This window comes from Hippocampus zosterae, chromosome 21 (genome assembly GCF_025434085.1).
Source record: "Hippocampus zosterae strain Florida chromosome 21, ASM2543408v3, whole genome shotgun sequence".
NCBI classification, from domain to species: Eukaryota; Metazoa; Chordata; class Actinopteri; order Syngnathiformes; family Syngnathidae; genus Hippocampus; species Hippocampus zosterae.
Genome location: NC_067471.1, coordinates 3,656,759 through 3,669,337, shown reverse-complemented (window position 1 = coordinate 3,669,337; position 12,579 = coordinate 3,656,759). Strand labels below are relative to the sequence as shown.

Sequence of the window (12,579 nt, the reverse complement as noted above, 5' to 3'; positions counted from 1 at the left end):
GACATTAAGATGCTCTTTTTCGTACTCCTTGAAGATTTATATGCGGAGGGTGTGCAGACTTTTGTGCTCAAGGGGTTGCATTTTAGTTACGGAACATAGGCCAGGCCATTTGTAGATGAGAATGGTGGAAAGGAAAAAAAAACCCAACTTATCTGGAAAATGTGGAAGCTAGATCCCACTTTTTAAAATATTTTTTTTCAAATATATAATTTTTTCTCTAAAATAAACACATTTCCCTTCGGTTACAAGAAATAAATTCACTCGTTTGTTCTTAAAATTTTTTTTAATTCTTTATCCTATTTTTATTTCCTCGCAGTTATTTACAATAAATAAATTCCCAAATGATTAAATGCATTTAAAAAACAGGAGCATTTTAATCTCAATCGAAAACTAGTTCTTTTATTTACTATTCAATGATTTCTGACTGCCACATTTGTTTTTAGGGAAATGAATCAAATAATTTAAGACATTAATAATGAATGTGGATGTAAACTGGTTAATGTTCACATGTTTGTCATGAATTTGAAATAAATCATTTACACTTTTAATGAAATATATGAATACAGAATATATATGTATATATATATTTTTTTTTAATTAGCCAATAAGATTTTCTTGGAAAGTATCATAAGATTGCTGTTTATTTATTTATTTTTGAGTCAGTTGAACATAAAAGCTAAATAAAAAATGTATTTTATCAAAACGATATGTGAAACGGTGGTTTATTTACAATTAAAATATTTAATGAAAAAAAATGAATTTTAAAATGGCGTCAAATGATTTTAAAGGAATTTTTCTTTCATCTTTTGTGATTTAGAAATCATGCAACCAAAATATCAGTTGAGACGAAGCACTAAAAATAAATACAGCCATAATAAAGCGGTTTTAGGAAAAAAAACGCTGAAACATGGACAAATTCCTTCCAACAACCATTTTTTGATTGCTCACAATATTTGCCCTGTCGCTCGTTGATTTCTTGACTTTTTATCATGATCATCTTCCCCCTGTGACGTTTTCTTAGTCGGAGATTGGTTTTGGCAAATTGGAGACCTACATCAAGCTGGACAAACTGGGCGAGGTGAGGAAAGCTCCAAAAATCAAAAACGGAGCAACGATGAAACATCGGCGGCGGTGAACTCAAATCTGGGGCGCTTCTTTTCCTTTGCAGGGAACGTATGCCACCGTTTTCAAAGGACGCAGCAAGCTGACCGACAACCTCGTGGCCCTCAAGGAGATCCGGTTGGAGCATGAGGAGGGAGCGCCGTGCACAGCCATTCGAGAAGGTAATGCCAAGTTAAGGGTCCCTCGTTCCGCGTTTGAACCCGCTTTCACGGCACCGCTTTTCACCTGCGCAGTGTCGCTACTGAAAGACCTGAAACACGCCAACATCGTGACCCTCCACGACATCGTCCACACCGACAAGAGCCTCACGCTGGTGTTTGAGTACCTGGTAAGGGAGCTTCAGTACCACTCCACCACCCCACCCCCACTGCGAGGAGACAAAGAAATCCTGGCACACGACGCCGAGCTTCTGCTTATTTCTCCCGCAGGATAAAGATTTGAAGCAGTACATGGATGACTGTGGAAATATCATGAGCATGCACAACGTGAAGGTTGGGAATTGCAGTTTGGCCGTTCAGGAGATCAGATTTTCCTCACGGCGCGAAAACTCTCCTCTCCCGCAGGTCTTCTTGTTCCAGATTTTGCGCGGGCTGTCGTACTGCCACAAGAGGAAAGTTCTCCACCGGGACCTGAAGCCTCAGAACCTCCTCATCAACGAGAAGGGCGAGCTCAAGCTGGCTGATTTCGGTGAGGAAAGGAGAAGGGTCGAGATTTGGCAAACACCCCCCCCCCCCCCCACACCCCATGAATGGCCTGACTTTGGTGATCCGTCAGGTCTGGCGAGGGCGAAATCGGTCCCGACTAAAACGTACTCCAATGAGGTGGTGACTCTTTGGTACCGACCTCCCGACGTCCTGCTGGGGTCCTCGGAGTATTCGACACAGATCGACATGTGGTAAAGACCAAAAAAAAAAGAAAAGGAAAAAAACAAAGCTTTTGACAACAATTCTTTCTACGTTTTTATTCTTTTTCTGAAATCTCAATGGCGACCATTGACTTGCAGGGGCGTCGGCTGTATATTTTACGAGATGGCTGCGGGTCGGCCGCTTTTCCCCGGCTCCACGGTGGAGGACGAGCTCCACCTCATTTTCAGGTTACTCGGTGAGGAGCCGTCTCGGCCAAGTCAACCCCCCAAACGTCCCCTCCCCCCTCGCGGAAGCGCTCGCCCATGCCGACCGGTCTGCTCCTCGCGTGATTGCAGGCACACCGACGGAGGAAAACTGGCCGGGAATATCCTCCATCGAAGAGTTCAAATCTTACAACTTCCCCAAATATAAACCTCAGCCGTTCATCAACCACGCCCCCAGGTACTCCACAGCATCTTTCTCGCAATTCTTCTTATTTTATTTAACCTATATATGATTATGGCTCCGTCGAAAGTTTTCCTTCTGTTTTCAATTACACACACGGCAGCATTCAAACACGGACCTTGAGTCATAATGGGCCATCCGTCTTCACGTGAATGCGCGTGTTTGTATGGCTATACTTGTGAGGACCACTGTGATTATAAGACCAACGTAGTGAGGACATTTTTGACAAGTGAGGACATTTAGGCCAGTCCTCACAAGTTTTTCATTCTAAAGGCCTCTAGAGGGTTTATATAGGCATCTCTCAAAGTTTCAGAGAGGTCCTCACAAATATACCAAAAATGATTTTTTGTGTGTATTTTCATTTAAATTCAATACACACACTTTTTACTCACTACCGCCACCTATTGATTTCTGAAATATTTTTGTTCCAACAAAACTGAAACTATAGAAAACAGTCTCATGGGCTTATTAGAAAGTAAAACAATGATGTATTTTTTATTATATCTAATATTTGTCTAAGTTTAACTTTTTTAACAAACATCTTGTTATGAAATAGAACTTGTTATGCAAACCCAAATCTAGAATATGGCCTCAGACCCACCCGAAATTACACCTTAAATCAAACCACTAAATAAAAAACCTAAAATAATTTAGTGAAGTACACACTTATTCCATTTGTGACATATTGAGGTTTTAGTTGTCATTTCATAGCTCCACATTTGTAATTTGAAGTGCACATTTCTAACATTAAGCAAAGCTCTCTGTGAGTATTTTTACTGAGTAATGTTTTATATTCTATTGTATACTACTGATGGAACTATTATATTTAGGGCATCAGTCTCATCTTTTCCATAAGGACACAAGGACAGAGGTGGCAGAATAAATGTGCACTCAATTGTATTAGTGTTACTTTTGAAAAATATGACATGTAAAAAAAAAGAGTCCTTGAATAAGAGTAAATATGTACGTAGTGGGGCAGCCCGGTAGTCCAGTGGTTAGCACGTCGGCTTCACAGTGCAGAGGTACCGGGTTCGATTCCAGCTCCAGCCTCCCTGTGTGGAGTTTGCATGTTCTCCCGGGCGTGGGTTTTCTCCGGGTGCTCCGGTTCCCTCCCACATTCCAAAAACATGCATAGCAGGCTGATTGAACACTCTAAATTGTCCCTAGGTGTGAGTGTGAGTGCGAATGGTTGAACGTTTCTGTGTGCCCTGCGATTGGCTGGCAACCGATTCAGGGTGTCCCCCGCCTACTGCCCGAAGACAGCTGGGATAGGCTCCAGCACCCCCGCGACCCTAGTGAGGATCAAGCGGCTCGAAAGATGAATGAATGAATGAATGTACGTAGTGAAAGAATCACAAGTACTGAGTAATTGGTGAGGAACTTCTTATTTATATTTTCAAACTACCACATTAAATAGAAATAGGAAAGTGCAATTAAATTAAAATAGTTAAAGCTGTAAGCATATTTACGCCCTCAGGCATGTCGGAGTTCTCATTGTAACATACATTCAGTCATTTTCCGATCCGTTTTATCCTCACAAGGGTCACGGGGGGTGCTGGTGCCTATCCCAGCCGTCTTCGGTCAGTAGGCAGGGGACACCCTGAACCGGTTGCCAGCCAATCGCAGGGCACACACAGACAAACAACCATCCGCGCTCACACTCACCACCGAGGGACAATTTGGATTGTTCAATTAGCCTGCCATGAATGTTTTTGCAATGTGGGATCTGGAGAGAACCCACACAGACCTGGGGAGAACATGCAAACTTCACACAGGGTGGCCGGAGCTGAAATTGAACCTGGTACCTCTGCACTGTGAGGTCAACACGCGGACCACTAGTTCACCAGGCCGCTCCCCAGAAAATCCATCCATCCATCCATCATCTACCGCTTATCCGGGGCCGGGTCGCGGGGGCAACAGCTTTAGCAGGGAAGCCCAGACTTCTCTCTCCCTAGTTACTTCTTCCAGCTCTCTCCGGGGGATCCCGAGTCGTTCCCAGGCAAGCTGGGTGACATAGTCTCTCCAGCGTGTCCTGGGTCTCCTCCCGGTGGGACATGACCGGTACACCTCACCGGGGAGGCGCTCAGGATGCATCCGAATCAGATGCCCAAGCCACCTCATCTGGCTCCTCTCGATGTGGAGGAGAAGCGGCTCGACTCTGAACCCCTCCCGGATGACTGAGCTTCTCACCTTATCTCTAAGGGAGAGCCCGGACACCCTGCGGAGAAAACTCATTTCGGCCGCTTGTATCCGGGATCTCGTTCTTTCGGTCACGACAAATAGCTCGTGACCATAGGTGAGGGTTGGAACGTAGATCGACCGGTAAATTGAGAGCTTCGCCCTTTGGCTCAGCTCCTTCTTCACCACGACAGACCGATACAACGTCCGCACCACAGCAGACGCTGCACCGAATCGCCTGTCGATCTCCCGCTCCCTCCTACCCCCACTCGTGAACAAGACCCCAAGATACTTGAACTCCTCCACTTGGGGTAAGATCTCTTCCCCGACCCGAAGGGGGCACTCCACCCTTTTCCGACTGAGGACCATGGTTTCAAATTTGGAGGTGCTGTTTCTCATCCCAACCGCTTCACACTCGGCTGCGAAACGCTCCAGTGAGAGTTGGAGAGCCCCGTTTGAAGGAGCCAACAGCACCACATCATCTGCAAAAAGCAGGGATGCAATACTGAGGCCCCCAAAACGGACCCCCTCAACGCTTCGGCTGCGCCTAGAAATTCTGTCCATAAAGGTTATGAACTGAATCAGCGACAAACGGCAGCCTTGGCGGAGTCCTACCCCCACTGGAAACGATTCCGACTTACTGCTGGCAATGCGAACCAAACTCTGACATCGGTGGTATAGTGACCGAACAGCCCGTATCAGGGGGTTCGGTACCCCATACCCACGAAGCACCCCCCACAGAACTCCCCGAGGGACACGGTCAAACGCCTTCTCCAAGTCCACAAAACACATGTAGACTGGTTGGGCGAATTCCCACATACCCTCAAGGACCCTGCTAAGGATGTAGAGCTGGTCCACTGTTCCACGGCCGGGACGAAAACCACACTGCTCCTCCTCAATTGGCGGCTCGACTTCCTGACGGACCCTCCTCTCCAGCACCCCTGAATAGATCTTACCAGGGAGGCTGAGGAGTGTGATCCCTCTGTAGTTGGAACACACCCTCCGGTCCCCCTTTTTAAAAAGAGGGACTACCACCCCGGTCTGCCAATCCAGAGGCACTCTCCCCGTTGACCACGCGATGTTGCAGAGGCGTGTCAACCAGGACAGCCCCACAACATCCAGAACCTTGAGGAACTCTGGGCGGATCTCATCCACCCCTGGGGCCTTGCCACCGAGGAGCTTTTTAACCACATCGGTGACTTCAACCACAGAGATAGGAGAGCCCACCTCAGAGTCCCCAGGCTCTGCTTCCTCCAAGGAAGGCATGTTGGTGGAGTTGAGGAGGTCTTCGAAGTACTCTGCCCACCGGTTCACAACGTCCCGAGTCGAAGTCAGCAGCGCCCCATCCCCACTGTACACAGTGTTAGTGGTGCACTGCTTCCCCCTCCTGAGACGTCGGATGGTTGACCAGAATTTCCTCGAAGCCGTCCGGAAGTCGGCTTCCATGGCCTCGCCGAACTCTTCCCACGCTCGGGTTTTTGCCTCGGCGACCACCGAAGCCGCGGTCCGCTTGGCCAGTCGATACCCGTCAGCTGCCTCTGGGGTCCCACAGGCCATAAAGGCTCGATAGGACTCCTTCTTCAGCTTGACGGCATCCCTTACTGCTGGTGTCCACCAGCGAGTACGGGGGTTGCCGCCACGACAGGCACGTTTGGGTCTGCCAGGACGGACCGGCATCTTCCCCCACCATCGGAGCCTACTCACCACCAGGTGGTGATCAGTTGACAGCTCCGCCCCTCTCTTCACCCGAGTGTCCAGAACATGCGGCCGCAAATCCGATGATACAACTACAAAGTCGATCATCGAACTGCGGCCTAGGGTGTCCTGGTGCCAAGTGCACATATGGACACCCTTATGCTTTAACAAGGTGTTCGTTATGGACAATCCGTGACGAGCACAGAAGTCCAATAACAAAACACCACTCGGGTTCTGATCGGGGGGGCCGTTCCTCCCAATCACGCCCCTCCAGGTATCACTGTCATTCCCCACGTGAGCATTGAAGTCCCCCAGCAGAACAAGGGAGTCCCCAGCAGGAGTACTCTCCAGCACACCCTCCAAGGACTCCAAAAAGGGTGGGTATGCTGAGCTGCTGTTTGGTGCATATGCACAAACAACAGTCAGGACCCGTCCACCCACCCGAAGGCGGAGGGAGGCAAACCTCTCGTCTACCGGTGTGAACCCCAATGTACAGGCACTGAGCCGGGGGGCAATGAGTTTGCCCACACCTGCTCTGCGCCTCTCACCGTGAGCAACTCCAGAGTGGAAGAGAGTCCAACCCCTCTCGAGAGAACTGGCACCAGAACCCAGGCTGTGTGTGGAGGCAAGTCCGACTATATCCAGTCGGAAATTCTCTGCCTCACACACCAGCTCGGGCTCCTTCCCTGCCAGAGAGGTGACATTCCATGTCCCAAGAGCTAGCTTCTGCAGCCGAGGATCGGACCGCCAGGGTCCCCGCCTTTGGCTGCCGCCCAGCTCACATTGCACCCGACCCATTTGGCCCCTCTCATGGGTGGTGAGCCCATGGGAAGGGGGACCCACGTTGCCTCTTCGGGCTGTGCCCGGCCGGGCCCCATGGGTGTAGGCCCGGCCACCAGGCGCCAGCCAACGAGCCCCACCTCCAGGCCTGGCTCCAGAAGGGGGCCCCGGTGACCCGCGTCCGGGCAAGGGAAACCTAGATCCATTTATTGTATTCATCATTGGGGTCTTTGAGCCGTGCTTTGTCTGGCCCCTCACCTAGAACCTGTTTGCCATGGGTGACCCTGCCAGGGGCATAAAGCCCCAGACAACTTAGCTTCTAGGATCATTGGGACACACAAACCCCTCCACCACGGTAAGGTGACGACTCACGGAGGGCCCCAGAAAATCCAATTCATTTTATTCTGCTTTGGACATTGAAACTGGAAAATATGACTTGCATTCAATAAGTAAAGAATTCCAATTCCAAGAAACCAAGAAACGATTACATTCCATATTAGAGTTTGGAATTATGTTGCTTTAAAAACAATTGTAAATTTTTAAGTCAGTTTAAATATACTGTGTGTGCGGTTGTGTTTGTGAACATATATATAATTTTATTTGCTGTAATTATTTTAGGAGTATGTGACATTGGTGATCCTCGTTACTCAAATACTGTATGTAGATGTTGCTCAAAATTTATCATGCTCTCCTTCACATCAGACCTCAAAGTTCACAAAGGCTGTGGGAACTTTGATAATTGACTTAATCATTGGCCATGAAGGGGAGCGGCTGTTACCTGCTCCAAAACGAAGTTTTTGCAGCACCCCTCCCCCCAGACATGAGTTTGTTTACATTTCATTTAGCAGAGCTGCGCAGAAGCCAGCCACAACGCTTTGCAAGAAAAAAATGCGTTAGGTACTGTATTGCAGAAGTGTCCCCAGCATATCCAATTTATTTCATTCAGCTTTGGACATTGAAACTGGAAAATATGACTTGCATTCAATAAGTAAATAATTGTTTCATCTAAATTCCATATTAGAGTTTGGAATTATGTTGCTTTAAAAACAATTGTAAAATTGTAAGTCAGTTTAAATATACTGTGTGTGCGCGGAGTATGTGACATTGGTGAGCCTAGTTACTCAAATACTGTATGTAGATGTTGCTCAAAATTTATCATGTGCGCGGAGTATGTGACATTGGTGAGCCTAGTTACTCAAATACTGTATGTAGATGTTGCTCAAAATTTATCATGCTCGCCTTCACAGCAGACCTCAAAGTTCAAAAAGGCTATGGCAATTTTGATAATTGACTTAGTCATTGGCCATGAAGAGGAGCGGCTGTTACCTGCTCCAAAACGAAGTTTTTGCAGCACCCCTCCCCCCAGACATGAGTTTGTTTACATTTCAATTAGCAGAGCTGCGCAGAAGCCAGCCACAACGCTTTGCAAGAAAAAATGAGTTAGGTACTGTATTGCAGAAGTGTCCCCAGCATATCCAATTTGTTTCATTGTGCTTTGGACATTTCAACTGGATCATTATGATTTGCATCCAATAAGTAACAACAGAAAGTATTCTTTAGTAAGAAATCATGTTTGCGTTGCTCAATCAGTCTTGATAACAGAATTTCCTTATGTGGGACATGACTACGGTACACGTCCTTTATGAACATGCAAGTGTGTTAACAAAATACATGTGTAAGAACACAAGCAGTAAAATGCAAAAATATATGCCCCAACAACACAAATAACACAAAAACGGCAGTATACAGTACAGGTATATGAACAAAATACATTATAACAAGAGTAGTCACAAAATGAGGGCTCTTTGCTCCAAAATGAGACCTATAACAGCTGGTGGCTTTTCTTTCCAATCACTCACTATCTCGAACTTGACCTCCCCTCGATCACCACCCAAGACAGCCTTGCTCAGCTGATGTTGTGCAACAAATGTCTGAAGGCATCCACGGACGGGACCCTTCAAAGTCCTCCATGCCCATAGTGCGATGGAACTCGCCTTCTCTCTGATTAGCGCTCCAGTTTTCAAATCTCTAAATGACCTCGCGCCACCTTACCTCGCTGAGCTCATCTGGTCTGCGGACCAGACATTATTAGAAGCATCAAGAACTAAACTGAGGCTCAGAGGGGATGGAGCCTTTTCTGTTGCTGGTCCCTCTCTCTGGAATGACCTCCCACTGAACATTCGGCAAGCCTCCTCGCTGCCCATCTTCAAAACGCACCTCAAAACTCACTTGTATTCTTTGGCATTTGACTCACCATGACTTAGATTTGTTCTTGGTTTTGCTGTTCGGTGCTTTCCACCGTATTTATTACAGACTGCGTTACTGTTTGTTGTATATGTTAAATTGCTCCATGTAAAGCACTTTGTATGCAGCGATGGCTGTTTGAAAGTGCTCTATAAATAATGTTGAGTTGAGTTAGCATGATAGCAGGTCAAGCATTCCAGGAAACGTTCATTTACTCTACAGTCCGTCGAGCCACAAGCAACTTGCTGTGAGCATCTAATCGGATGCATTCCATGTTCTCTTCCACAGTCATTACCATTCCTTTGTTTGGATGCAACGATCGACAGGACGTAAATGTAAATGAATGGAATAGAAAGTCGTTCACGATTCCAGTAAACTCATGCTAATAGAGAGATTCTGCTGTTTTTGTGCCAAAGAGAGTAAAAAGTGGTGCAGACAGTTATTCCGCGGTATCGAACGGGACTTGCTTGAGTTTGCTCTAATTCGAGCTTCCGTATGGCTTCCAGGTTCCATTTATCGGAACGTTCGTCCGTTGTTATGAATCGATCACTAATGTAATATCCATCCATCCATATTCCACCGCTTATCCAAGGTCGGGTCACAGGGGCAGCAGCTTTAGCAGGGAAGCCCAGACTTCCCTCTCCCCAGCCACTTCTCCTAGCTCTTCCCGGGGATTCTGAAACGTTCCCAGGCCAGCTGAGTGACACAGTCTCTCCAGCGTGTCTTGGGTTGTCCCCGGGGCCTCCTGCCGGTGGGACATGCCCGGAACACCTTTAAAACTCATTTCGGCCGCTTGTATCTGGGATCTCATTCTTTCGGTCACGACTCATTGCTCATGACAGTAGATGAGGGTTGGAACGTAGATCAACCGGTAAATTGAGAGCTTCGCCCTTTGGCTCAGCTCCTTCTTCACCACGACTGACCGATACAAAGCGCGCAGAGCAAGCAGCAGCCGCTTCACCGCTGCGCCTGTCGATCTCTCATTCCCTCCTGCCCTCACTTGCAAACAAGACCCCAAAATACTTAAACTCCTCCACTTGGGACAAGATCTCCTCCCCGACCCGGAGAGAGAACTCCACCCTTTTCCGACTGATTTTCATCCCAACCACTTCATACTCAGCTGCGAAACGCTCAAGTGAGAGTTGAAGGGCCCTGCTTGAAAGAGCCAACAGTCCCACATCATCTGCAATAAGCAGAGATGTAATACTGAGGCCACCAAAATGGACCCCCATCAACACTTACACTGCGCCTAGAAATTGCCAATGTCCGTAAAGTTTATGAACAGAATCGATGACAAAGGGCAGCCTTGGCGGAGTCCAACCCTCACTGGAAACGATTCTGACTTACTGCCGGTAATGTGAACCAAATTCTGACATCTGTGGTGGAGGGACCAAAGTGCCTGCATCAGGGGATTCGGTACCTCATACTCCTGAAGCAATCATATAATGTAATATCGTACTCAAATGTGTAATGCATAGATTTTTATTCTGGGTGAGGGAATTTTCGTTTGACAGAAGTCCATAGATGGCAATACTTACTGTAATTATGTTTCATTGAACAATTATAATATTTAAGTCTGGTTTAAAAAATATGAAAAGGTATATACATTTGTGTTATTACAGTTGCTGAAACATATAGATGTTGCTTGAAATTTATCATGCTCCCCTCAAAACAGACCGCAGAGTAAAATAAAAGTTAAAGGCTGAGCAATTTTAGTTTATCGTTGGCCATGAAGGGGGGAGGGGCTGTTCCCAGCTCCAAACCCTAGCAGTTGCACTGTTTGAACCTAGTTTATTCAGCTCCCCTCCCCCACACTAGTTTGAGCACGTGATCAATTAGGAGCGCGGTTCATACAGCAGCAACAAAGCTTTGCAAGAAGAGTTGAGTGTTGCAGTCGTGTCCCCAGAAAATCTAATTCGTTTTATTCTGCTTTGGACATCGAACCTGAATAATACGAATTGCATCCAATAAGTAAATAATAATGATGTTTCATCACAATTCCATATTAGCATTTGGGAATAATGTTGCTTTCAGAACAATTACAATATTTTAAGTCGTTTTTAAAATATGTGTGTGTGTGTATATACTGTATATATATACAGTATGTATATACACACACATGTATATATGCTGTGCTCATTTTAGGAGTACATGACATTGGTGTAAACAAGATTTCATAAAATATGTTGATATTGCTTGACATTTACTATGCCCCACTTCAAAACGGAGCTCAGAGGAAAGTGAAGGAGTTTTGGTTATGAAGGGGCGGGGCTGTTTTCACACCCCAAAACGTCACAGTTACGTTGCAGGAAACGAGTTTCTACAGCTACCCTCCCCCACATCACACTCGCTGACCATCAATTAGGAAACGCGCGCTTTGCTACCTGCACAAAAGGAAGGCGTTGAGAAGAGTGAGCGTACGAGTCAGCATCATCGAGAAAACCCCAGAAAGTGACAAATACTTCAGAATTAAAGCAGGTAAGACACTCAAGTTTTTAATATTTTCTTACAAGTTAGTTATTCTAAGTAATTCGGGCAGGCTCAAAGGTTCGTGTTATATCAGCATTAGAGTGAAACCAACTATATGAATAACTCTACTATGCTGTACCTAACGAGTTGTCACCAAGATAGAAAGTTTCCTCTCAAACAATAAACTTTCAATAGGCCGTCAGACACACAATACAGCGCCACAGAATAGGCCGTTGGTGTGGTAAAATCAAGTTTTAACACCCCCCCCCCGCCGTCGTCTCGCCGTCGTCGTCGCCATTTTAGTTGAGCAGAAAATTAGTTGCAAATGACCCAGCGTCTTTCGCCGCCGCCGCCATCTTAGTTGAGCAGAGAATTAGTTGCAAATGGAACCAGTGTCTTTCCATATACAGAAAGTAACTGCAAAAAGACGATGTAAAATACCAAGCAATTTACAGATAACAAAGTGGGTTGAACGAAATATTATACTGTGAACCATTATCAACACAAAAGTTAAAATAAAATAATAAATAAATAAAAAATAATAATAAAGGTTAAATGTGTGGATCACCAAAACCTATGCATTTTGGGCTGAAAACCCCCCCCCCACTTATATGAGGAGAGATGCATATTTTCTATGTTTGTTAAGCTTTCTACTATTTTATGGGGACATTTTGATGATTTTTTTTGTGGAAACATACATTGTCACTGTCATCAACCTTTGCGATTTGTAACCACACTCGCTCATCGTTTATTGATCCCAAATATCCTTATTAGCAAAGCC

General features: G+C 46.1%; 1 protein-coding gene across 3 annotated transcripts in view; it reads left to right on the top strand.

Moving 5' to 3' along the window:
- The window catches only part of cdk17 (cyclin-dependent kinase 17), a 41,341-nt gene that overhangs the window by 17,475 nt on the left and 11,287 nt on the right, over window positions 1-12,579 (top strand). For 2 of the 3 annotated variants that reach the window (XM_052055233.1, XM_052055234.1), the window contains 8 exons: window positions 1,022-1,078; window positions 1,169-1,283; window positions 1,356-1,450; window positions 1,551-1,613; window positions 1,686-1,809; window positions 1,897-2,017; window positions 2,126-2,223; window positions 2,324-2,429. In XM_052055233.1, coding sequence (XP_051911193.1) covers window positions 1,022-1,078; window positions 1,169-1,283; window positions 1,356-1,450; window positions 1,551-1,613; window positions 1,686-1,809; window positions 1,897-2,017; window positions 2,126-2,223; window positions 2,324-2,429 — 779 coding nt within the window. Of the gene's footprint in view, window positions 1-1,021; window positions 1,079-1,168; window positions 1,284-1,355; window positions 1,451-1,550; window positions 1,614-1,685; window positions 1,810-1,896; window positions 2,018-2,125; window positions 2,224-2,323; window positions 2,611-12,579 lie in introns of all 3 variants that reach the window. The other variant, XR_007960466.1, reaches the window with a different exon arrangement.